The sequence below is a fragment of the Portunus trituberculatus genome, chromosome 13 (genome assembly GCF_017591435.1).
Source record: "Portunus trituberculatus isolate SZX2019 chromosome 13, ASM1759143v1, whole genome shotgun sequence".
Classification (NCBI taxonomy): Eukaryota; Metazoa; Arthropoda; class Malacostraca; order Decapoda; family Portunidae; genus Portunus; species Portunus trituberculatus.
In genome coordinates, this window is record NC_059267.1 from 9807459 (window position 1) to 9833818 (window position 26360).

Genomic DNA, 26360 nt, shown 5'->3' on the forward strand with positions numbered 1-26360 from the left:
CACACACACACACACACACACACACACACACACACACACACACGGTAGCTCAGGGGTTAGAGCGCTGGCTTCACAAGCCAGAGGACCGGGGTTCGATTCTCCGGCCGGGTGGAGATATTTGGGTGTGTCTCCTTTCACGTGTAGCCCCTGTTCACCTAGCAGTGAGTAGGTAAGGGATGTAAATCGAGGAGTTGTGACCTTGTTGTCCCGGTGTGTGCTGTGTGCCTGGTCTCAGGCCTATCCGAAGATCGGAAATAATGAGCTCTGAGCTCGTTCCGTAGGGTAACGTCTGGCTGTCTCGTCAGAGACTGCAGCAGATCAAACAGCGAAACACACACACACATTGTGTATAGCATGCTCGTATAGTTATAAGCATATTAGGAATATTCTCTCTCTCTCTCTCTCTCTCTCTCTCTCTCTCTCTATATATATATATATATATATATATATATATATATATATATATATATATATATATATATATATATATATATATAGAGGTGATGGCATATCCCCATATTTTCTTGCAAATCACTAAGAAACGTAAAATACAGTTAATGGCATTATATCTACTAAACTTAGTAACCAAGATGCTTAAAGATAACCACTCAAATAAAAGAAATATGCGGAACACCTATATCTGTTGTAGTTGGTTGACATGCTGACGTCACGATTCTGGGTTTTAAAAGCCTCCCGCGCTACGTGAATGATTTGAAGACTGAAGTGCGTTCACCTCTTAGTCTAATACATATTGAGCGCTCGATCCTAAAGAGCCCGCTGACTCCTCTGGGGCAGGTGTTTAAGATGTGCCATCAAAGAAGGTGGCACCGCTAACTCCACTTCAAGCCCTGTGAGGTGACTCCCCAGCACACACACACACACACACACACACACACACACACACACACACACAGAGAGAGAGAGAGACTAAGATTTTTCAAGGTTTAACTTTTGTTCTAGTATTTCGACCATGCACTAACCATTATCACCATGATTACTGCTGCTTCTTGTATTTCCTTCCCACAGTGGGTACTGAGTTTTCACCACAGACGCACCTGATTGACTACTTACGAAATGAGCTCCACCTGACAGGCGCCAAGGCTGTGTGTCGTGAGGGAGGGTGTGGTGCTTGCACGGTTGTGGCCACGACACCAGATCCTGAGGATCCCAAGAAGTCAAAGACCTTCAGTGTCAATGCTGTGAGTCTCCGAGCTGCGGCGCAGGAATGTGGCACTGGTTTTATAAACTTGCCTTCTGATGTGATAAGGATTTTTAAAATTGTACCCACCAGTAAAATTTGTCAAAAGTAACTGTTGGTGATTTTAAAGATCACTTATCATGCTCTCCTTTTTACATACTTATTTAAGCTTGTTTGGGAGTCATGAGTTAGAGTGGTGAAAGGAGAGATGAACTTTCTCTAAAGCTAACAAAGATGAATGAAATGTTTAAAATTTATTTTTGTTAAACTAGAGCTGTACATTCTTCCTTTGGTTAGTGTGACAACAAACTTTTGACTGATTGACTACATTTCCTTTATGATTGCAATTACATGTTGTTCCATTCAGAGATTCATCAGTTTGATATAATATCAACAGTTTATTAATTAATTAATTTATTGTATTTCTTATCAACTTGATATACTCAGGTTTTGTTGCCAAATGAACAAATTTGAAGTGAAAATACTAGTTCCAGGAATATGTGGTTCAGGTTTTAGCCTTTCTGTCTCTCAGTGTCAGCAGCTACTGTTTGCATGTGATGGGTGGGAGGTGGAGACAGTGGAACATCTTGGGGACCGTCACCATGGCTACCACCCGTTGCAGGAGGCACTGGCAAGCTTCTATGGGACTCAGTGTGGTTACTGCTCCACAGGGATGGTCATGACAATGCATGGGTAGGTGTTGCACTTGTATGATTTAGAAATGTTCATCATTTCATGAATTGCATTTGGCAGCTCATCAGGAAATGTGATCATCATAATCTTGAAAGATTGTTTTCATGTTTCTTCTGTTGTCTTGCCATTGTCAGGTAATAGCATCTCATTCAGTGAGCATATTATATCTCTTTCAGTAATATTATTTATACATTTCAGTATGACAAAAGTGTTTTATCATATAAAAACATTTTGAGTATGAAAGTTCCCTCACACAGGCAGCAAAAGTCCAGGGGCTCTCTGACCATGAGCCAGGTGGAGGCTGCTCTGGATGGCAACTTGTGTCGCTGCACTGGCTACCGGCCGATCCTGGACGCCTTTAAGGCCTTGGCAGAGGATGCCAGTCAGGACCTCAAGGACAGGCTGCCAGATTTAGAGGCATGTGACCTTATCTATACATTAATAACTACAGTATTTACATTAATTTGCCATTTTTTGGTGGACTGACTTCTGCAAAGGTATTGCTTAGTCCGACATATGTAGTTAGTAAATCATTTGGTTGTGCAGCACAATGCAGTGCAGGATCTTCAACAGTCAGTAAACTCTGTAGGACCAAGTCATGATAACCACACATGCTAATTACAAAACAGTCATTAGGATTTTAACAAATGCAGCAAATGTAAAGGATAGATGTTACTGATTACTTATTCCTGATGTCTGTTTCACATTATATAATTTCAGGACTCTCATAAAGAAAGAGGCTGCTGCAAATCCAAAAACAAGTGTCAGAGGTCATGTGGGGCTAGCTGTGAAAATATCAAGACTATCAAGAAGAAAAATGTGAGCACTGTGACTGAAGGAACCCAGTGGTACCAGCCAGTATCCATACAGGTGAGGAGTTTTGTCCTCTTCACACTTTGAAGGGAGACTACACAGCTTGAAAGAACAGTACATTCAGTACATTCGAGGGGAATGTGTGCACTTCAAGTTAAATAGCTGTTAATGTTATGGTGAAGGGGTGATTGAAACTTCTTAAATGAGACAGTGTTGCCTTGGAAGGTTTCATGGACACCTCTTGCTGTATCAGGTGTGAAAAAGGAGATGAGTGCAAGATGATGATTAAGTGGAAGAGAGGCAGGGATGCCGTATGAAACAATAAATAGTATTGTTTTTCCTTCATTTTCAGAGTCTGTATGATGTGATAAACAGCTTGGCAGAAGGAGAGACTTACCAGCTTGTTGTTGGCAATACAGGAGAAGGTGAATTTATTGTATGTTTTGTTTTTAGTCGTATGAGTACTCGTATTGTTCACGGTGGGTATGAATAGAGAATAATCGCTGGCAGCTGTGTGACATGTTTGGTTTACAGGAGTGTACAGGAATAGCAGCACACCTACTGCCAGTATCAGCATGGCAGGTGTGAGGGAGCTTTATGCCATCCAGAAGTCAGCCACTTCTCTCAAGCTGGGCAGTAGTGTCAGCTTGGGGCGAGCCATGGAAGTCTTCAAGGATGTCCAGTTTGCTGAAGGCTTCCATTACTTAGAGAGTCTCGCCAGTCACTGGTCTGTGGTGGCCAACACAGCAACACGAAATGTAAGTGCTGTCTGTTGAACTTATGGTCATCACTGTTATATTGGTGGTGTTGGGAGCACTCAGGCTTGTCTGGACGATGGGGATGTCCTGTGAGGATGTCCTTGCAACTATATATTATGCTTCCATGTACGTGGGTCCTTTCAGTGCGCAACTCCATCAATTGCGTCTCCGGCTTTATGCGCACCCTTACTTTGTTTCCATCACTCTTACAAAGAACAAAATTTCCGACATTAAGGCGGGTTCACATGTGCCAATTTTTTTATTTTTTATTTTTTTATTTAATTTATTTTTTACATACGTAGCTTCGTATTCACAATCGGTGCCTAGTGATTGCAAAAACAGTCGCAAATCAAGACAAACATGTAGGTCTTGCTAGTCGATTTGCGACTTTATTTACGTTGTGACGTCACGGAGTAAGTTTAAAAATTTAATCTTTAGGTATAGAGAGGATGTTAGAGTTGGTGAGGGAAAAAGAACACATCTGGGACTCCAGAAATTAATTATATAATGAAAAAAAATTTGATCGCAATTATGCATAGTCTTCTTAAGATTAACAACAAATGTGGTAGACACTCCTTTCTTTCCTTCTGCTTAGCCAGGGACGTATCCACAAGCATTTTCTTCGCTGTTGACTCTTCCGGTATGCCAAAAGAAGAGCAACCACAGCTTCAGCATAGTCACTGGAGGAAGACATCTTGGCTGGAAGCTGTTTGTATGCATTCACTTCCCGCCAAGGCGCCGCCTACTAGTCTTGCAAACGCTACGTCTGACACTTTCCGACTAGAAGGGATGAGTCGGAAACTCTACGTACGTAAAAAAAAAAAAAAAAAAAAAAAATTAGTCTGAACTCGCCTTTATGCGCACTTGGCGAAAGAAACTTTAATTTTAGAACAAACTATATTTGCTAAAAAGAATTTTTTTCTGCCAAAAACCAATAAGATCAATTAAGAGAAATTAAGAAATGATGTTCTAACAACACAAAGAATAATTAATTGTCAAAATATATAAATGTAATATTACATAAAAAAAAATCGAGACCGTTCGACGCCTTTTTTTTGGTGTAGCATCGTTGCCCCAGCTTGTCCGCGTTACGGTTTTGTATTTCACGTTTGCTAAGCATTATGATACTATTTTTATATATCAAAAGAAATTTAAAAATGATATTTTGACAACAAAAATAATAATTAAATATCAAAATATATAAATCAAACATTACATAAAGGACCAAACTCACCAAAGAGACACGAGACAGTTCCACGCCGTTCTTGTGTTGGTCCAGCCACTCTCTTGTAGCGTGTGTGTGTGTTAAGGTTACATATTTCACTTTTCCTTTGCATTACGATATTTATTTTTACCTTTGTAGATTGGCAATACGTAATGTTTGTGATCTTTCAAGGTTTGTGAATATGGCTCCTAAATACAGTAATCGCTCGCGTATCCGGATTATAGCAGCCAAGGCCCGGGCGGATACGCAAAATATCCAGATACGCGGAATTTCCTCACCCAACAGCTTATAAATTTAGAAGGAAAAAAAAAAAAACATGTACATAACCCAAATGAGTAAGAAAACAATGAATGAAAGCACATTAAATGATTGTGTATACAATAATGACTTCATGGAGAATGATAGAATGATAACATAAGATATCTGCTTCTCTAGAAAATGTGAGGGTTGGGAAGGTGCCATCAGCAGCGTCATGGCAATCTACTGTTTCACTGCTGAATTGGACACTACTTGAGTCATTATTAGTGTGTTGAAGTGAGATAATGATACAGTGAAGTATTTATTGTTTGTCTGGTACAGCTTTCTACCTTTGTCTCAACATGATTGTTTGTAATAGTGTTATTGTGAAAGCTATGTCATGTAAAGTTTTGATGAAGAAAAAAAAAAGTTTGAAAAGATCATAACAGTCTTATGATATAGAGATGGTGGAGAAGCCTGGCAGTGAGGCATGGGTGAGGCAGGGTCTTGAAGGGGGAGATAACACGTAGGGTTGCCACCACCACCACCAAAAAATACGGAACGCATTACCTGAGGTTGGAACAGTGATGGCGGGTAGAAAGTCAATCATATTGACAAGGCTTGAAGATAAGCTCTTCCATAAGTACCCTGTATTAGGAGGAATTCAAGGATATCTTGACTAAATGTGAGGATATATTGCAAAATACGTTCATCAGTCAAGTTATCAGTAATATATTTTTGAAACTACATGTGTCTGTATAAATTCTAAAGAATGAGACACTTAAAAATATATTTCCCTTAATTAAAGAAAAAAAAAACCGCATTTGGAGAAAACAGTAGCTACCTGGAATATGAATGGATCATAAATATAGTCATTACTTAAACATTTTCCAAGTGTACAGATCCTGCAGACGTAGCCATGTTCAGTACCAGTTACCTAACAGGGATGAGACAGGCATGGCACAGCACAGCTGCAGTACTCTCCGCCCCTCTCATTTCTAGTCTGACAGCCGTTGGTGATGGACCGTGGGCGTGGAGGCGGAGCGAGATATTACGTGTACTGTTCACATAACGCACGGGCGGCATGACAAACTCCTAACAAATTCATATATTTTTGTGAACTGGTTATGTATGTGTTTCAATGTTTGGTCACGATGACTTATTAATTAATTTAATTTGCTTGTCTATTCATACAGGCAAATACGGAACAAATGGCGTTCCGTATTGGTTCAATACGGAACGCAGCATTTCACGCTTCAATACGGAACGGTTCCGTATTTTAAGGGACAGGTGGCAACCCTAATAACACGCATGACGGAGGGGAAACGGGAGGCCAGAATTGAAAGTCCATTTGTTTGTTTCCAGTTGTCTTCTCTTCTTGATGTTTCTCATTCTAATTCTCGTCAACCTGTCAGGCAAATCTCAGAGAGCTAAAATGACACACCTCCCTACTTGACTCCTGGCCAAGTACTGTGTAGGGCGTGAGTCAGGCTATGACACAATCACACAAGACATTTAAAATTGGCTTCCTGACGGGAAGCTTATTTGATTATCAAAAAATACACTCATAAACGACAGAGCAGCTCATCTTGGCCATTTGATACTTGGAAGTTCTGCCTTGGAGCGTCTCACAAAGAAATGTAAACAAACAACTGAACCACTTTTCGCTGCTAGGGTGGAACAATATATATATATATATATATATATATATATATATATATATATATATATATATATATATATATATATATATATATATATATATATATATATATATATATATATATATATATATATATATATATATATATATATATATATATATATATATATATATATATATATATATATATATATATATATATATATATATATATATATATATATATATATATATATATATATATATATATATATATATATATATATATATATATATATATATATATATATATATATATATATATATATATATATATATATATATATATATATATATATATATATATATATATATATATATATATATATATATATATATATATATATATATATATATATATATATATATATATATATATATATATATATATATATATATATATATATATATATATATATATATATATATATATATATATATATATATATATATATATATATATATATATATATATATATATATATATATATATATATATATATATATATATATATATATATATATATATATATATATATATATATATATATATATATATATATATATATATATATATATATATATATATATATATATATATATATATATATATATATATATATATATATATATATATATATATATATATATATATATATATATATATATATATATATATATATATATATATATATATATATATATATATATATATATATATATATATATATATATATATATATATATATATATATATATATATATATATATATATATATATATATATATATATATATATATATATATATATATATATATATATATATATATATATATATATATATATATATATATATATATATATATATATATATATATATATATATATATATATATATATATATATATATATATATATATATATATATATATATATATATATATATATATATATATATATATATATATATATATATATATATATATATATATATATATATATATATATATATATATATATATATATGCGTCTCGTGCTAAAGGAGCGTAACCGCCACTAACTGTTTTGAGAAAAACGCCCGTAAAGTTAGACAATGATAACGCAGTCGAAAATTGATGTAAACGTAATGTATTATACACCAATGGAAAGCTTTTAAAACCAGCCTTCACATGAAATAGGTATTGGGATGAAAAAATGCCATTTTCACAATAACAAGAAAATCACTCGAAACATCAACCATCAATATAAATGGTGTCAAACCAGGGAGGAATTAACTGCTAGAAACTTCTATTATGTACTTTTCAATGAAAAAATGGTGGATAATGTTATAAATTACATGTTAGGTTATGAGAAATGACCAAATCTTGAAAAATCTAATTATTAATAATCATGACTGTCCATGGCCCAATAGGCATCAAATATCACTTTAATATTATCAGCACCAATCTTGGCAAAACACTTATATTTGCACTTACAATCTGGGCCAACCTTTCGTGCCGCCACAACCTTCCCTCCCTGACTCACATACTCCTCACCTTGGTTTCTCTTCGCCTTCCTCACGTTTTTTTTTTTTTTTTTCCACGTCTCCGGCCGTCTACGCTTACTTGCCCTAAGCACTGACACCTCCCCTCCACTCTGGTCACTCATTTTGGCAGGTAAATCCACAAGAAAAATGGCTGGAAACAGGGAGAGTTCCCAGGGAGATTGCAACACGTGTTGTAAGAATGCCGCCACCTGACTGAAGAAGCGGGATGGTAACGTGGCTATGATTGGCTGAGCGGTGGCTTTCCCGCAACCCGCGCTCCCATTGGCTAGCTCGCGGTGGCTCATAAGCTACTTCAACTCTGGAATTTCAGACCTTCTCCACACATTTATTGCGTGTTGGTACCTGACTCTAAACTCTCTGCCTTGGGGTCATAGAGGTGGCTATCGGGTGTTTCTTTGTTGTCACGTGGTGTACGAGACTGCCATCTACCGGGAACTGGTACTAACTAAAAAACGGTCAGGGTAGTGGTTACGCTACTTCAGCACGAGACTCTTCATACACACACACACACACACACACACACACACACACACACACACACACACACACACACACACACCAGAGGACCGGGGTTCGATTCCCCGGCCGGGTGGAGATATTTGGGTGTGTCTCATTTCACGTGTAGCCCCTGTTCACCTAGCATTGAGTAGGTATGGGATGTAAATCGAGGAGTTGTGACCTTGTTGTCCCGATGTGTGGTGTGTGTATATATATATGTATGGAGTAGGCAGTAGTCACCTGCCGCCCGGTGGAATACTCCAGGAGAGGTACTTACGGGGATGTAGGCAGTGCTGCAGACTGAGTGATTCCCCGTGTCCTCTCTTCCCGGTTCCCTTTGTGGTCTCATTTATACAATTGAGCAGCTGCAGCCTGCCCTCTAAAGACAACTTCTAATACTTCCTACACTACACTACAACACCTTACACTTTTACACTCTCTTCAAATCAAAATTTAATAATGGCTTCACCACGCCCTGCCTCGGAGTCCCCCTCTGGGGAGGGGACCATAAATGTCCCCAGGTCGGACTGCCCTCTGCTGTCGACCTTGGGTGTCTTGACACTTCATCTAATACTTTCACTATCAATTTCTGCAACATTCGTGGCCTTCGTTCTAATTTTCAATCTGTGGAACACCACCTCTCCTCTACTAAACCTCATCTTCTCTTCCTAACCGAAACACAGTTGTCTGTGACTACTGACAGCAGCCCTTTTCTGTTCCCTCCTACTTGCTCTATCCTCATTTTCAATCCAAAGCTGGATGTTGCGCATACGTGCGTAACGACACCACTTGCTCTCGTGCCCACAATCTTGAATCTTCAGAATTTTCTACCATCTGGCTAAGACTTCAATGTCACTCTCTAACTAAATTCATCTGTGCTGTATACCTCTCACCTAATTCCTCTGACTATGTAAAATTCTTTGACTATTTGACTTCCAAGGTGGAGCACATCTTATCTCACTTTCCTTTTGCTGAGATCTCCATTTTAGGGATTTCAATGTTCACCACCAGCTTTGGCTTTCATCTTCTTTCACTGACCAACCTGGTGAACAAACCTTCAACTTTGCTATCCTTCATGACCTAGAGCAGCTAGTGCAGTTCCCTACCCGTATTCCTGACCGCCTTGGAGACACGCCCAACATTCTTGATCTTTTCCTAACCTCCAACCCTTCTGCTTACTCTGTTAAACTTTCCTCTCCGTTGGGCTCCTCCGACCACAATCTAATTTCCGTTACCTGTTCTATCACTCCAGTGCAGCCTCAGGACCCGCCTAAGCGGAGGTGCTTCTGGCATTTTAACTCTGCTAAGTGGGAGGAACTAAGGCAGTACTATTCTGATTTCCTTGGGATGATTATTGTTTTCATGTCAGAGATCCTTCTCTTTGTGCCGAGCGCATAACAGAGGTGATTATCTCTGGCATGGAGCTATACATTCCTCATACTTTCTCTAACCCTAAAGCTAAAAAGCCTTGGTTTAACTCTGCTTGTTCTCGTGCTGTCAATGATAGAGAGGCGGCTCACAAACGGTTCCGTAGCCATCCAACTGCTGAAACTCATGCCCTATATATTTCTGCCCGTAATCATGCCAAATCTATTCTCCAACTTACTAAAACTCTTTCATCAATAGAAAATGTCAAAGTCTTTCCAATTCTAACTCCTCTCGAGATTTCTGGCATCTAGCCAATAATATCTCTAACAACTTTACTTCTTCGTCTTTCCCTCCTTTACTTCATCCAGATGGCTCTACAGCTGTCTCTTCTTTTCTAAAGCTGAACTCTTCGCTCAAACCTTTGCTACCAACTCAACTTTGGATGATTCTGGGCATATTCCTCCTACTCCTCCACCCTCTGACTACTTCATCCCTAAAATTAAAATTCTTTATAAAGACGTTTTCCTGGCCCTCTCTGGCCTTGATTCTCGGAAGGCTTACGGTCCGGATGGAGTCCCTCCTGTTGTTCTCAAAACTGTGCTTCCGAACTCGCTCACTGCCTGGTCAAACTCTTTCATCTGTGTCTCTACTTCTATTTATCCTTCTTGCTGGAAGTTTGCTCACATTCAACCTGTCCCTAAAAAGGTGACCACTCCAATCCTTCTAACTACCGCCCTATAGCTTTGATTTCCTGCCTTTCTAAAGCCTTTGAGTCTATCCTTAATAGGAAGATAATGAGGCATCTATCAGCTCACAACCTTCTCTCTGATTGCCAGTATGGTTTCCGTAAAGGCAGATCTACTGGTGATCTTCTTACTTTCCTAACTGAATCTTGGTCATCCTCTTTAGGGACTTCGGTGAAACCTTTGCTGTCGGCCTTGACATATCGAAAGCCTTCGATAGAGTCTGGCACAAATCTTTAATTTCTAAACTACCCTCCTACGGATTCTATCCTTCTCTCTGTACCTTCATCTCCAGTTTCCTTTCCGATCGTTCTATTGCTGCTGTAGTAGACGGTCACTGTTCTTCCCTAAAACTATCAACAGTGGTGTTCCACAGGGTTCTGTCCTATCACCCACTCTCTTTCTATTATTCATCAATGATCTCCTAAATCTGACTCAATGCCCTATCCACTCCTATGCTGATGATACCACCTTGCATTATTCAACAGCGTTCAACAGACGCCCAACCCAACAACAATTAAATGACTCAAGGCGAGATGCTATAGGACGCCTAACTTCTGATCTTTCACTTGTTTCTGATTGGGGCAGAGAAAACCTGGTTTTGTTCAATGCCTCAAAACTCAATTTCTACAACTATCTACTCGACATAACCTTCCAGACAACTATCCTCTCTTCTTCAATAACACTCAACTTCCCTCTCCTCTACATTAAACACACTCGGTCTATCCTTCACTAAAAATCTAAACTGGAAATTTCACATCTCTACTCTTGCTAAATCAGCTTCCAAGAAGTTAGGTGTCCTATGGCGTCTTCGTCCATTTTTCTCTCCTCCCAGCTGCTTGCTCTGTACAGGGCCTTATCCGCCCGTGTATGGAGTATGGCTCTCATGTCTGGGGATCCACACACACAGCTTTACTAAACAAGGTGGAATCTAAAGCTTTTCGTCTTATCAACTCTTCTCCTCTAACTGACTGTCTTGATTCTTTAAGTCACCGCCGCAATGTTGCATCTTTATCTGTCTTCTACCGCTGTTTTCATGCTGTCTGCTCTTCTGAACTTGCTAACTGCATGCCTTCCCCCTCCTGCGGCCTCGCTGCACAAGACTCTCTACTTCTTCTCATCCCTATTCTGTCCATCTTCCTAATGCAAGAGTTAACCAGTATCTTCACTCCTTCATTCCCTACACTGGTAAACTCTGGAACTCTCTACCTGTGTCTGTATTTCCACCTGCCTATGACTTAAACTCTTTCAAAAGAGGAGTGTCAAGACACCTCTTACGTTAACTGGACCCTCCTTTTAGATTTTTTGTTTTTCTTTCTACTTTCCTCTTAACAGGGCCTGGCAACCAGCGGGATTTTTTTTTCCAACACTTTGTTTTCCCTTGGCCAGTGCCCTTGTAATGTAAAAAAAAAAAAAAAAATATATATATATATATATATATATATATATATATATATATATATATATATATATATATATATATATATATTTACATCTACTTATGAAGATGCTATTAAGTTGAGATTATAACATCATTCCAATTAGCAAGAAAATAAATTTTATTATAGATGTTTTGGTTAGTAACCATAGATCTTAATTTGGCTAAAAATTGACGCTAGAGGAAAACGGTGTGTTCCGTCTGGCTCAAGAAGACGGAAAGAATTGACGGAACAGTAAAAAACCAAAGGAAATCGTTGAAAACGACGAAAAAAGTGATCGAGGGATCGCTCGCGCGGTAGGTTTGAATATGCTGGAGGGCATCTCCGGATAGTAACGAATTCCGGATAGTGGCGATCGAGCGATTACTGTATATGAAAGAGAAAGATGTTACAGGTATATATAGTGAAACTGAAAGACGGCTAATTTATCAAGAGTATTTTTGCCTCATGAGAAACTAGACATCATTGTCAAAGTTGAGGCAGGTGTGAAGCTCCGTGAAGTAGGCAGATTGTACTCTATTGAAGAGTCAATAGTGCGCAACATGTGAAATGTAAAGATGTCATAAAGAACGCAGTGCAGCAGACATCGCCTCGTACCAGCTGCTCAGCAGCAGTGGATGATGGGGTCACTAATCCCCCTCCAGCATTCCACATTTCTCCTGCAAGCTCACTGTCCAGCCATTATATGTAAGTAAGAGCTTTGTTGTATGTATGTGGAATAATAATGTTTTACGTTTCAGTAATGATAAGTTTGAGTTCAGTTATGGGGCGTCTCGGGGATCAGTCTTGGAGGGCCCCGGTGTAGCCGGTTCAAGTGACTCCCTGTTTCAAAAGACTCCCCCAGTCAGATCAACCTAGGTTCAGACGACTCCCCGTCACTTGAAACTAGTTTCAGACGACTCCCCACCCGTTTGAAATGACTCCACATTCGAGTGAACCTAGTTTGAGATGACTCCCCATTCGAATGAACCTAGTTTGAAATGACTACACGTTCGAAAGAATCTTTGAAACCTTTGAAATTAAACGAACATGGACAAATTACAGAGGTTTGTTAACTGCCAGTGTTGCCGAGATTTGTTAGTTGTCAGTGTGGTGTCGTGTCGTGCTACGATGGACTTTACTACTGAAATGGACGAGGTGGAAGAGTTCCTGCGGTCAAAAACTTATCCAGTGCATGTTGGAAACGACAAGGGAAAAAAACCTAATTTTCGAAGGAAGTGTCAGGCATTCACAATCCAAGACGACTGTCTGAAGTATGTTCATAAACCGAACAGGAAAGATATAACTGGTGAGTAGCCTATTCCGTAAATTTATAATTTTGATTGACATTCGTTATTGCTCTAATGCGAAATTTTTTTCTTTATATCATTTCCTACTATGGGTTTCACTGGCCGTGTTACACTGTTTTTCGCAAACAATTTCTAAACGAATTGTGGGATCAGTATGGTATTTCAACACAAAGCCTTTTACACCCCAGGTTACATGCCACGTAATATCGAAAACTACACACACTGCATTAATTAGATGCATACATATATGACATATGTAGCTATAAGTACAGTACATAAAGTAAGCGGTATAACATATTAATGGAAGAGGCAGGAAATTGAGTAATGAGGGGGGGGAGAAGGAGGAGACGGGGAAGGATACGGAAGGAGGGTGGAGGGGGGAAATATGGGGTGGTGGTGGGGGTGTTTGGGGAGTGGGGGGTGTTTGGGGGGTGGGGACGCGTCCTCTGAATGTGTAGACGTGACTTCCTGGCCACCTACTTCCCATAGTAGATAAATGTTAGTTCCAATAGATGTAGTATTGCGCGACTGTGATTGTTTATTTTTGTGATTGCAGAAGTTCGCTTCCTTCGGGTGATTAAGGATCGCCAATACCAGCTTGACATTGTACTGGCTAGTCACCGAGGATCTGGTGACAGCGACGAATCTGTTGCCTTGGGAGGACACGTGGGCAGAGATAAAGTCGTCGATCGTATAATGCAAAGATATTGGTGGCGCAAAGTCGTATCTGACGTAAATGAAACTATCAAAACTTGCTTGCGGTGCCAAAAAGCCAGCACAGTATTCAAGAAAGTTGACTCGAAACTGCACAGTATACCAATTAAGCCTCAAATTATGCACCAAATTGGAGTAGACCTATGTTCCTTAACAAAGTGAGTTTGGTTTTATAGAAACATATAAATGCAATATTCTATTTTAGCATGATAATAATAATAATAATAATAATAATAATAATAATAACAACAATAAGGAATATGCATAAACTGATAGATATCACTGTATATGATTTACAATGGTGATTTTTCTCAGGTCCTCCAACGGTCATGTCGCCATTGTGATGGCTGTTTGTTATTTTTCTAAGTGGATAGAGGCTCGCCCTGTAAGAACAAAGGAAGCTGTTGAAGTGGCTCGCTTCTTGTACGAGGACATTATCTGTCGACATGGATGTGTTGCCATACAGATCAACGACCAGGGCAGAGAGTTTGTGAACTCTGTCTCAGCAGAGCTCCACACGCTACAACCTACGCAGAGCAGATAGAAAAGGAGGCAAACAAACGGATCCATGGGATGGTCCCTATGAGGTGGCTCAAGTTTGTGAAAAGGGACTGTACAATCTCATTAATGTATCCACGAATATCCCCTTAAGAATAAAGTGAATGGATGCAACCTGAAGCTCTTCTTCGAACATGCTCCAGAAGTTTTACCACCAAGTTCTTCATCAGACACACCATCTCCAACTTCTCTGTCAGAGCCACCATCTCCAACTGTCCAGATCATAGGGTTCAGCAACAGGAGATTATCTACAAATTTAATCCAATAACAGTTGCAACACAGCGAGCAATCTGCAACAACTCTGGTGGACGTCTGACATTTAAGAAAAAGTCTGGTCCCTCTGGAAAAATAAATAAGACTTTCAAAACACAAGTGAACCCCTTGCTGTCAAAGTAATTAAAGGTGATGGAAATTGTTTTTTTCGTTCCATGTCATTCGCTATCACTGGAGAAGAAAACCAACATCCTGTTGTCAGAAGCTTGATATGTGATTTCCTTTCCACCAGTGAAAACATTCAAGTTGATTCAATGTGTGAGGATAAAGTGTGGGGAACAACTACAGAGATCTTTGCAGCAGCCAACATGTTTCAAGTAAATGTATGTGTTTGGGCAAAGTTTGGATCTATTCACACATGGCATATACATAGGCCGAAAAGTACTAAAATCCTAAAGGATTCAGTGTACCTTGAGAATACCGCAGGCAACCATTTCAATGTAGTTATCCGTGTGTAGTGTAATTTGTAAAAATGTCATTATTTTGTAAGTAATTTGTAATTCAAGAAAAAAAAGGTAATCATTTGTAAAGTAATTTGTAATTCAAGAAAAAAAAGGTAATCATGTATAGTGTAATTAGTAGTTTTTTTTTGTATGGGGAGAGAGCAACCTTAATAACAAAATCAAGCATCCAATAATGGGAGTCATTTCAACCTGATGGGGAGTCATTTGAAACCAGTTTCAGTTAACTGGGGAGTGTTGTCACTCTAGTTTCATTTAACTGGGGAGTATTTTCAAACTAGGTTCAGGAGACTCCGGGAGTCATGTTTTGGGGGAGTGTCCTCAAACGTCTACACCGGCCCCAATCTTGTTTATAACATTGGGTTCTGTGATTTGATTAGTGCGTTTTTGATATATGCGGACATTTTCTCGGTCCCTTAACCGCGCACTAAGCGAGGATCCCTTTATTTCCATGTGACTTACCTAGATACCTAGGATGTGAGGTAGTACAATGCAGCTGCTTTCCTCGTGTCAAGGCTAACAGACGTTGGACAAGGCGAGTCACATGAGGGGAGTAGGTCTGTCGGCCCAAACCAGCGTCAGCGTTCTCTCTCTCTCTCTCTCTCTCTCTCTCTCTCTCTATCTCTCTCTCTCTCTCTCTCTCTCTCTCTCTCTCTCTCTCTCTCTCTCTCTCTCTCTCTCTCTCTCTCTCTCTCTCTCTCTCTCTCTCTCTCTCTCTCTCTCTCTATCTCTATCTCTATCTCTATCTCTATCTCTATCTCTATCTCTATCTCTATCTCTCTCTCTCTCTCTCTCTCTCTCTCTCTCTCTCTCTCTCTCTCTCTCTCTCTCTCTCTCTCTCTCTCTCTCTCTCTCTCTCTCTCTCTCTCTCTCTCTCTCTCTCTCTCTCTCTCTCTCTCTCTCTCTCTCTCTCTCTCTAGCCACTCCCCAGTCGTCCTTTACAGCAAAGGCAGCATTTCATGCTCCTCCCAGTGATGATACTGGGGCGAATGACACGAGACTGAAAACAAGGATGTCTTCTTGGTGGGCGATACAGGACTGTTCTGTTGAACAAAAGCGCTTCTCTCCAACTCCTCTTCTTCCTGCGTGATGTCACTTGCCATCTCTCTCCCAAACACTCAGTGTTCCCCATGGCTACCTCTACCCCCTCTCATCATTACAATACTTACTGTGGTACTAAGTTCTGTGTAGAACAACTAGTACCAACACTAAGAGCACTCTTTTAAGATGATAGATTCAATACACTGCTTACTAAATGGAAGGAGTTAGAAATTAATTCCTTCAAACATAATGAAACAATTCTTTCAAATATAATGAAATACTCAAAGGATATACAAATACAGAAATGTTTTGTTTCATTGTAAGCAATATGAGGGATCCTTTACAATTTTCTTATTGTAAAGTAAGTGTTCTGTATGCAATTTTTACCTTAGTGAACAATGTATAATAAAAAAATACAATATATACAATGTAAAAAAAAAAAAAGAAGGATTTTGCATGTGAATTTCTGCTCTGCATTTTAACACTATCCAACTTCAAATTCTGTTGAATAAATCACTGGAGATGGAAGTAAATGTTTGTTTTGAGGTGGATTTTTAGTTTCTAACTCAAACACCTCAGTATATCATGCTGGATGAGGTCAAATGCAACATATAAGTGACCAGTACAGGGACCTCTTGATGTCATGTCCCCTCTTTTTCAGCTTACACATGGACAACTGCAGAAGTGTGTTTAGTAGTTGTACAACAAGACGATAAATTTTGAATGATGAATGTGATGACTACTTTTTGCTTTAGAATTAAAAGTAAAGAATAACAAAGACAATGGTGGACTGTAACTATAACAAAAAGCTGCAGTAGCATGTCTGATTTTTCATTTCAATTGATCACAAACTAGAGAAGGTGGAGAGTATAAATATTGGGAATTTTTTTTTAAGATGAATTCAAATTTTAGACTTGAAATAACCATAGGTGAGCATTATCTTGATAATATATGGCAATAATGATATCAGCGTATTGGTTGTCCAATTATTATTTTCCTGTGTTGTTGATTTATCTGCATTGTCAATACTTTTGGTTCCAAACTATTGAAAGTTGATATCTATTTATCTTTCTATCAATGTATAACCTCCACATTCCACAGGTTGGAAGTATTGGTGGAAATCTGATGCTGAAGCACCAACACCCTGAGTTCCCGTCTGACATCTTCTTGACACTGCTGGGCACTGGTGCATCACTAACTCTAGGCACAGCAGCTGATGCCTCCACTTCAGAAGTGACTTTGGAACAGTTCCTCTCCATCAGCATGGCAGGACGTGTCATCCTCTCTGTCACACTGCCACAACTCTCGCTCAACACTCAGGTGACTCCTCACTCCAGAGCCTCAAATATTTTCCTTGTCTTGTTATCATTTTGTTATCAGTTTTTTATATAATTGTATTGAAGAATGAATGCAGAGAATTACAGAAGAATAAAGTTGGGAAGTTAAGGGAAACCTTAAAGATTTACCATGAATTCTTGTCAACACGTAATGCATTTGTTTCTTGACAGATCCATTCCTACAAGATTGGTCCCCGTGCAGTCAACGCCCATGCCTATGTTAATGCAGTGTTCAGGTTTGAGGTGAACACTACGGCCGACTTTCAGATCACCAGTAAGCCTTTCATCCTCTATGGTGGCATCAACCCTAACTTTGTGAGTGTCACATTGTTGGTCTTGCGTTAATCTCTGATATCTATAAATTATAATGATTTATGTACAGTCAACTATGAATGATATTGATTTGTATGCAGTCAAATCTCAATTAATGGGAGTTTCAATGATGCAGTATTGATGTGACGTGACTTGATATATAAGATGCGATTAAATAAGGCAATTTATTCACTTTAAAACGGATTAACTTAACTTGATGATGTAACGTGCACTCTTGCTGCTTCTGGTGGGAATTTTACTGGGCCGGGATCCAAGAAACTTAATGAGCAAAGCAGCTTCCGGCAGCGAAATGGTATCCACGAACTCATAGGGAGACATTTTTGCCATGGTGACAAAGTTGCTAGCAGGTTACCAGTAAAACCATCTTCCGAGATGTTATTGCCTCTTATATACATTTACGTTCACAAAGCAACATTTCTATTAGCTTTTGACAAGCCCTACCACCAAGAAAGGACTGTTTTGTGATGCTGAAAGTGAAATTTTGCACGGAACACTGAAAGCGAAGCGGGAGATGAGGGAGCTTTTGTCTGTTGGGGATTGGCCACTGCTGCTTCTTTTTGTGACCCTCTTTAGCTTATGTGTTGCTTCCACCATAATATTTGTGTTTGCCCCTCTATTGCCTGCTATAATGGATATCAGTACAAAGATATGGCATGCATTATAGGAGGATATATTATGGTGAAAGCAACACACGTGCTAAAGAGGGTCACAAGAAAAAGAGGAAGAAGTGTCCACTGCCAATCACCAACAGACAAAAGTCCTTATCTGCTTTGCTTTCAGTGTTCCATGCAAGATTTCACTTTGTGCATCACAAAATAAACCTCTCCTGGTGGTAAGGCTTGTAAGAAGCTAATAGAATTGTTTATTGAACACAAATGTCTAAATGAGACCTCACTCCTCAGTCTGGAGCTAACTCACTGTGAGTGGATCATTTCTCTGCGTTTTCATCCTGTGTTCTATATGCTGTGCAAGAAATCAAGGAAGTCTGACCATTGAAAAGAAGTTGGAAATGTTAGATTGCAATGCTGGGGAAGAAAAGACCTCATGATTGTATGTGATTGTCCATGGGACGGAACTGAGGGAGAGCATGTACGTTGTGTACTATCAGAACTAATGAAATGAAAATACGGGCATCCCCCACTTAATGAAGGTTCACACAACGAAACGTTTCCTTTTACTACCATCTGCTCGTTTAACAAACACCAAACTCGCTTTAACAAAATTTTATCCAGGTAATTTTTCCAAGTTTGAAAGCCCTGCTGTATCACGCAAGCCGACAGGCTTTTGAATACACCAGCACCTCTTGTGAACAAAACTCGCACCACTCGCTCCCCCAGTTCAAAACAATAACAGCGTCAGCAGCAGCTTGTCTTCCCTCGCCCTACATGCCACCAAAACGCCCTGCAATGTCGCCTAGCATTGCTAAGAAGACCAGGAAGTCTCTTACTCTCGAAGTGAAGCTGGATACTATTCACAGATACAAGAGAGGCGAGAAAACTAATAGCATTGCTTCCCACCATGGCTCGACTCCATCTACTGTCTACCATTTTCAAGTCAGCAGACTCTATTAAGAAGGCTGGTGAGATCATATCATCCTTGCAAGCTAAAAGAACCACCTGAACTCGTGACTCTGCAATGGATAAAAAGGAAAGCCTTGTAGAAATGTGGTACAAAGTTTTGTATGTGATACAATGATGCGCCCTTTGTTTACATTCCACAGGTTGCCAGCTAGTGTATTTCCTGCTCCACTGTCCCTCCCTTCATAAACTTAAGATCATCAACATTATAAAGTTACTTGCATACATACATTAGTGTACATTATAATGACTTAGTTTTAAATTAAACTGCTTAAATGTTTAACTTCATAATTTTTACTTTCATTAAACCTTTTACTGTACTATGATGCACTCTCTCTTTATTTACTCTCAATGGAAGCTCAAGTCAGGGGTTAAACTTGTTATAATTGGTTTGCTTAATGAAAATTTACTTAACGAACGTTTTTTTTTTAATGTAACCCCTTTGTTAAGCGGAGGTTGCCTGTGTGTTTTATTGTTTCCATGACCTAGGGTTGTATTGGTATTTTTTGAAGGTTTGAGTAACAAAATCCCAAAATTGGGCAGACTTTTTCAGTGGCGGGGAATATAACCCTTCATTACCATTGTAACCCTTGTGTTAATTGAGATTTGACTGTATATGAGATTACAGAAGTACCCAATCTCTCATTTTATTTCTTAGCTGTTGTGTTTTGTAGTATTTACTGTATTTGTTTGGATTTTATTAATCTTTAATGCCAAGAAATCTTGAAGTGTGGCCAAATGTAACTAGAAGGAGTAAATGCAGGTGTTTTAGGATTCACTAAAGTTTATTTTCACTTAGGTAACACATTTCTGAGTTTTACTATTATGTTTATAAGGCTGAACTTGAGGGCACTTTCTTAAAAAGCATGTCCTGCCTGCAGTGCCGATGCTTTTTTTACAGTTGCTGCTTTACACTATCAGCCCACTAAGATAGTGTCGCTACCTCTCAGATCCATGCCAAGCAGACAGAAGAGTTCCTGACAAGCCAGTCCCTGCTGCAGCCTGGTCTGATGGTGCAGGCAGCATCTGTGCTGAGTTCAGAGATGTACCCTGATAGCCAGCCACAGGATGCCTCCCCTCAGTATCGTTCATCACTGGCACAGGCTCTTCTTTATAAGGTAACCTGAGGTGTCTGTGATCGTATCACATCAAATTAGTGGTAACATTCTGTAATAGTTTTTCTGAGAATGAGTAAAAGGATACGGGCTAAAAGACATCCCCTACAAAGCGAGATTGAAGTTGTTAAAATATGCATTCCTTAGAGAGACGTAGGTTAACAGGGGACCTGATAGATGTATTTCAGTGGTATAGGGGTTATGACAGAGAGGACATAAGCAAAGTTCTTAGGATAATTAGCTATAATAGAACCAGAAATAATGAGTTCAAAGTTTGAAGAAATTTAGGTTTAAGAAAGAAGTGGGAAAGAATAGGTTCTAGAATAGAATGGTTGATGTGTGGAACAGACTCAATAATCAAGTTTTTAGTGCTGAGTCAATATGGAAGCTTTAGAATAACATTAGAGAAATATTAAGGCAGGGATGGTAGGTGGAAATAGGTAAGTATATTCATACAGGCACTGCTGTGTGTAGGCTTGGTGGCCTCTTGCAGCTTCTTTTAAGTTCTTGTTTCTTATGTGCTCTTGATAATGAATTTAAGCATTATACTAATAGTTATTGTTCACTGAAGTTAAATATGTGTTATGTATAAGGAACTTGTATAACAATCACTGAGCAGGTGTCATTTGAACTTTACTCACACAAAAAAAATTAAAAGGAAAATCTGAAAATTTCTAAAAACTTCTTAGGTTATATACCAGATGCTTTTTTGTCTTTTATGGAGAAAATACACTGTCTAAGATTTATTTTTGTTGACAGGCTGTGCTCAGCATCCTTGGTGAGGCAGTGAGTCCCTCGCTGGCAGGTGCTGGAAGCCTCATCACTCGGCCTGTGTCATCCGGCAAGCAATTCTTTGAGGAAAATATGGAAATGTTGCCAGTTGGGAAGCCAATACCCAAGGTGGAGTCTTTGCCTCAGGTGTCAGGTGAGTCCAAGGATCTCTTTGCACTGTGTACTTAGAAGGAAATTTCCTTATTCATGTTTATACTTGTTAAGGAGGAGGTAGTAGACACCTACCAAAACGATAATTTACTCCCAGGGAGGTGTAATAGCACTAGTTCAAGAGGTGTTATGAACTTTCCATTAAAGCTAGTGGTGATCTTGCTAAAAGTTTCTCTTTGTGTCTCACAAATCAAGGGGGCACCTACCACACACACCCTTCACTTGGAATTCAAAATTCAAAACTGACAACTCTAAATCCAGCCTCAGAGCCCCCTTCTGGGGTGGGGACCAGAAATGTCCCCAGGTCAGATTGCTCTCTCAGTGGAAACCCAAAATGTCTTGACACCTCCCTTGACTTTTTCTTCATTAACTTCTGCAACATTTGAGGTCTTAGATCTAATTTTCAATCTGTAGAACACCACCACTCCTCTACTAAACCTCATCTTTTCTTCCTTACCAAAGCACAGCTGTCTTAGGGAAATGACAGTAGCCTCTTCTCTGTTCCCTCCTACTTTCTCTATCCTCATTTTTGTTCTAAAGCTGGATATTGCGTCTCTGTGTGCAACGACTTGCTCTCGTGCCCATGCTCTCGAATCTTCTGAGTTTTCCACCATCTGGCTTCAACTCAGTAGTCACTCTAACTAAATTCATCTGTGCTGTCTATTTCTCCCCTAATTCCTGTGACTACAGTAAATTTTTTTTACTATTTAACTTCCAAAGTGGAGCACATTATGTCCCTCTATCCTTTCATGGAGATATCCATCCTTGGAGATTTCAATGTTCACCACCAACTTCCCTTCACTGAACCAGTTTTCAACTTTGCTATCCTTCATGACCTTGAGCAACTGGTGCAACACCCTACTCATATTCCTGACCATCTTGGAGATGCTCCCAACATTCTTGATCTCTTCCTTACCTGTAATCCTTCAGCTTATGGTGTTACCCTGTCTTCTCTGTTGGGCTCCTCCAATCACACAGTCTCATTTCTGTATCTTGCCCTATTTCTCCAATTCCTCCTCAGGATCCTCTAAAGTGGAGGTGCCTCTGGTGTTTAGCCTGAGATATTATGCTGATTTTCCCTGGAATGATTACTGTTTCTGTGTCAGAGACCCATCTCTTTGTGCTGAATGCATAACGGAGATGATAGTGTCTGGCATGGAGGCGTACATTCCTCATCTTTTTCTCAACCTAAACTTTCTAAACCTTGGTTTAACACAGCCTGTTCTCGTGCTATACATGATAGAGAGGTTGCCCACAAAAGGCACTTGAACTTTCCATCTCTTGAGTCTCATGCACTTTATATTTCTGCCCGGAATCATGCCAAGTCTGTTCTTCAACTTGCTAAACAATCCTTCATAAATAGAAAATGTCAAAATCTTTTAAACTCTTACTTCCCTTGTGACTTCTGGCATCTTGCCAAAAACATCTCTAATAACTTTATATCTTCATCTTTCCCCCCTTTATTTCATCCTGATGGCACAACTGCCATCCCATTTGTCTCTAAAGCTCAACTCTTTTCTGAAATCTTTGCTAACAACTCAACCTTGGATGATTCTGGGCTTGCCCCTCGCTCTCCTCCTCCCTCTTGACTATTTCATGCATACAATTAAAGTTCATCGTAATGATGTTTTCCATGCCCTCGCTGGCCTAAACCCCTGGAAGGCTTATGGACCTGATGGGGTCTCTCCTATTGTTCTCAAAAACTGTGCTTCCGTGCTTGCACCTTGCCTGGCCAAACTCTTTCAACTATGTCTATCGACTTCTACCTTTCCTTCTTGCTGGAAGTTTGCCTACATTCAGCCTGTTCCTTAAAAGGGTGACTGTTTTAATCCCTCAAACTACTGTCCTGTAGCATTAGTTTCTTACTTATCTTAAGTTTTTGAATCTATCCTCAATAAGAAGATTCAAACATCTCTCACTTCACAATCTACTATCTGATCACCAGTATGGCTTCCGTCAAGATTGCTCTACTGGTGACCTTTTTGCTTTCCTTACTGTGTCTTGGTCATCCTCTTTAAGAGATTTTGGTGGAACTTTTGCTGTCACATTAGACATATCAAAAGCTTTTAATAGTTTGGCACAAAGCTTTGATTTCAAAACTGCCCTCCTGTGGTTTCTATCCTTCTCTCCGCGACTTGATCTCATATTTCCTTTCTGACCATTGTTTTTCAGTCATGGTAGATGGCCACTCTTCTCCTAAATCTTTTAATAGTGGTGTTCCTTAGGGTCCTGTCCTATCACTCACTCTTTTATTCATTAATGACCTTAACCAAACTTCTTGTCCTATCCACTCCTATACTGAAGATACCACCCTATATCTTTCCACGTCCTTTCAGAGATGACCAACCTTGCAGGAAGTCAACAGATCACGCAGGGACACCACAGAACGCCTGACTTCTGATCTTTCTAAGATTTCTGATTGTGACAGAGTAAACTTAGTTGTGGTCAATGCCTCATAAAGTCAATTCTTTCTTCTACCAACTCGACACAACTGTGCAGACAGCTATCTCCTCTTCTTCAATGACACTCAACTGTCACCCTCTTCCACACTGAATATCCTCGGTGTGTCCTTTATTCATAATTTTAAATGGAGTATTCTTCGCATGTTTGGGGGAGTTCCACTCACACAGCTTTATTAGATAGGTTGGAATCAAGTTTTTTTGTCTCATCAACTCCCCTCCTCTGACCGACTTTATTCAGCCTCTTTCTCACCACTGGAATATTGTAGCTCATTCTATTTTTTATTGCTATTTTCATGCTAACTGCTTTATTGATCTTGCTAACTGCATGCCTCCCCTCCATCTGTAGCCTTGCTACACAAGGCTTTCTTCTTCCTTTCATCCTTATTCTATCCAACTCTGTAATGCAAGAGTTAACCAATACTCTAAATCATTCATACCTTTCACTGGTAAACTCTGGAACTCCCTTCCTGCTTCTGTATTTCCATCTTTCTACGACTTTACTTCTTTTAAGAGGGAGGTTTCAAGATATTTGTCTCTGTCTTTTGGCTAATTCCTTTTAAAATCTTAGGGAACCTGCAGCTTCAGTGGGCCTTTTTCAATGATTTGTTACCCTTGGCAGGTCTCCCTCTTGCATTAGAAAAAATAAATAAATAAATAAGAAAAAAAAAAAAAAATTGTCCAGTGATTCTAACTGGGGTTGAGAGCTGAGTGCACTAAACAAAGTACCACTGGGTTACTGGCAATCCAGCAGAGTTGCTTCTTACTCTGTCTAACGTTATCATACTGGAAACTGTTCTTCAAGACATCACTCGACACATTCCTTCTCCTCTTGCACTTGATACAATCCACAATTCACATCTACACTAATTAATAAACATGTGAATACATCAAAGAATGGTGTATTTCTATAAGGAAATTTCTTTTTTGTTTTGTGTTTCACTGGTTAGTGAGAATCTTTCTTTTGTTTTAGGAGAGGCACTGTTCATGAATGATGCTCCCATCCTGCCTGGTGAACTGCATGGGATCTTCATACAAAGTGGTGTGGGACGGGCCAACATCAAGGCCATTGACACCTCAAAAGCAGTGGTAAGAGAATGGCAGGGGTTACAGTGCCACCATCATATGTGACACTGCAGTGTTTGCTTGAGCATAATTGGTACAAAGTCTTCTTTTTGTTAAGAAGAGATGCAGCATCATGCAATCAATACAGTATGTGTAATTCTGCATATTTGATAAACCATATACAGTCAACTCTTGATTAATGCGAGGGTTACATTCCTGGAGATATTGGTATTCAAAATCATATTATTTAAACATAGTTTTCTGATAGGAAACAATGGTAATGGTGGTTAGTTTGTTCACCACTGGGAATGTTAGCCTATTTTGGGGATTTTGTTACTCTTAACCCTAAAAAAAACTACTAATACATCACTGGGTCACAAAAGCAATTATAACACCTCACCTGTGCATCTCTCTTGTCCAGGAAATTAGAAAATGATTAACTTGACGGGATTTGTCGAATGATCTTGTATGGTAGAAATATTGTCACATTCATGCCTTTAATGAAATAAACCATGAATATGATTTGGTGGTGGTTGGTGAGTGTTGTTTACCATCACATCAGCTCCTAGAGCTACACATTCCTGACCACGCTGCCTCAGAGTGCCACCACAGGCAACACGGAAAATCTTACAAAGTGAACCAGTTGCAGAGTGTGATTTATTAATAGACTTGGTGAGCCAGGAAAAGTGCTTCTAAATAAAAGCACAGATGGCCATATAGTGGCCTTAACACGGGAGAGAATTGCCCCCTCCTTCAACTGTGCAAGGTATGGAAAGAGAACAGTCCACCAATTATCTACATAAATAGGTACTTATCAAGCGATAAAGACATGTAACTAATCATAAGCTAAGTAGAATTCTGATAGAAAATTTGGGAGATGGAGATAAGATGATTAAAGCCAGAGGTGGTGGTGGTGATGTTGTTATTGGATTTGGGTCCAATCCCAATACAGTGGAGACTCGATATTCAAACGTC

At 39.2% G+C, this 26360-nt stretch overlaps 1 protein-coding gene across 6 annotated transcripts in view; it reads left to right on the top strand.

Moving 5' to 3' along the window:
• LOC123502998 (xanthine dehydrogenase-like) overlaps positions 1 to 26360 on the top strand; it is a 59524-nt gene that overhangs the window by 19161 nt on the left and 14003 nt on the right. For 5 of the 6 annotated variants that reach the window (XM_045252341.1, XM_045252339.1, XM_045252337.1 and 2 more), the window contains exons 3-13: positions 1027 to 1199; positions 1731 to 1891; positions 2149 to 2308; positions 2612 to 2761; positions 3057 to 3129; positions 3239 to 3462; positions 17659 to 17877; positions 18066 to 18209; positions 20755 to 20922; positions 21679 to 21844; positions 25294 to 25409. In XM_045252341.1, the coding sequence (XP_045108276.1) occupies positions 1027 to 1199; positions 1731 to 1891; positions 2149 to 2308; positions 2612 to 2761; positions 3057 to 3129; positions 3239 to 3462; positions 17659 to 17877; positions 18066 to 18209; positions 20755 to 20922; positions 21679 to 21844; positions 25294 to 25409 (1754 nt within the window). The remainder of the gene's footprint in view (positions 1 to 1026; positions 1200 to 1730; positions 1892 to 2148; positions 2309 to 2611; positions 2762 to 3056; positions 3130 to 3238; positions 3463 to 17658; positions 17878 to 18065; positions 18210 to 20754; positions 20923 to 21678; positions 21845 to 25293; positions 25410 to 26360) is intronic. The other variant, XM_045252343.1, reaches the window with a different exon arrangement.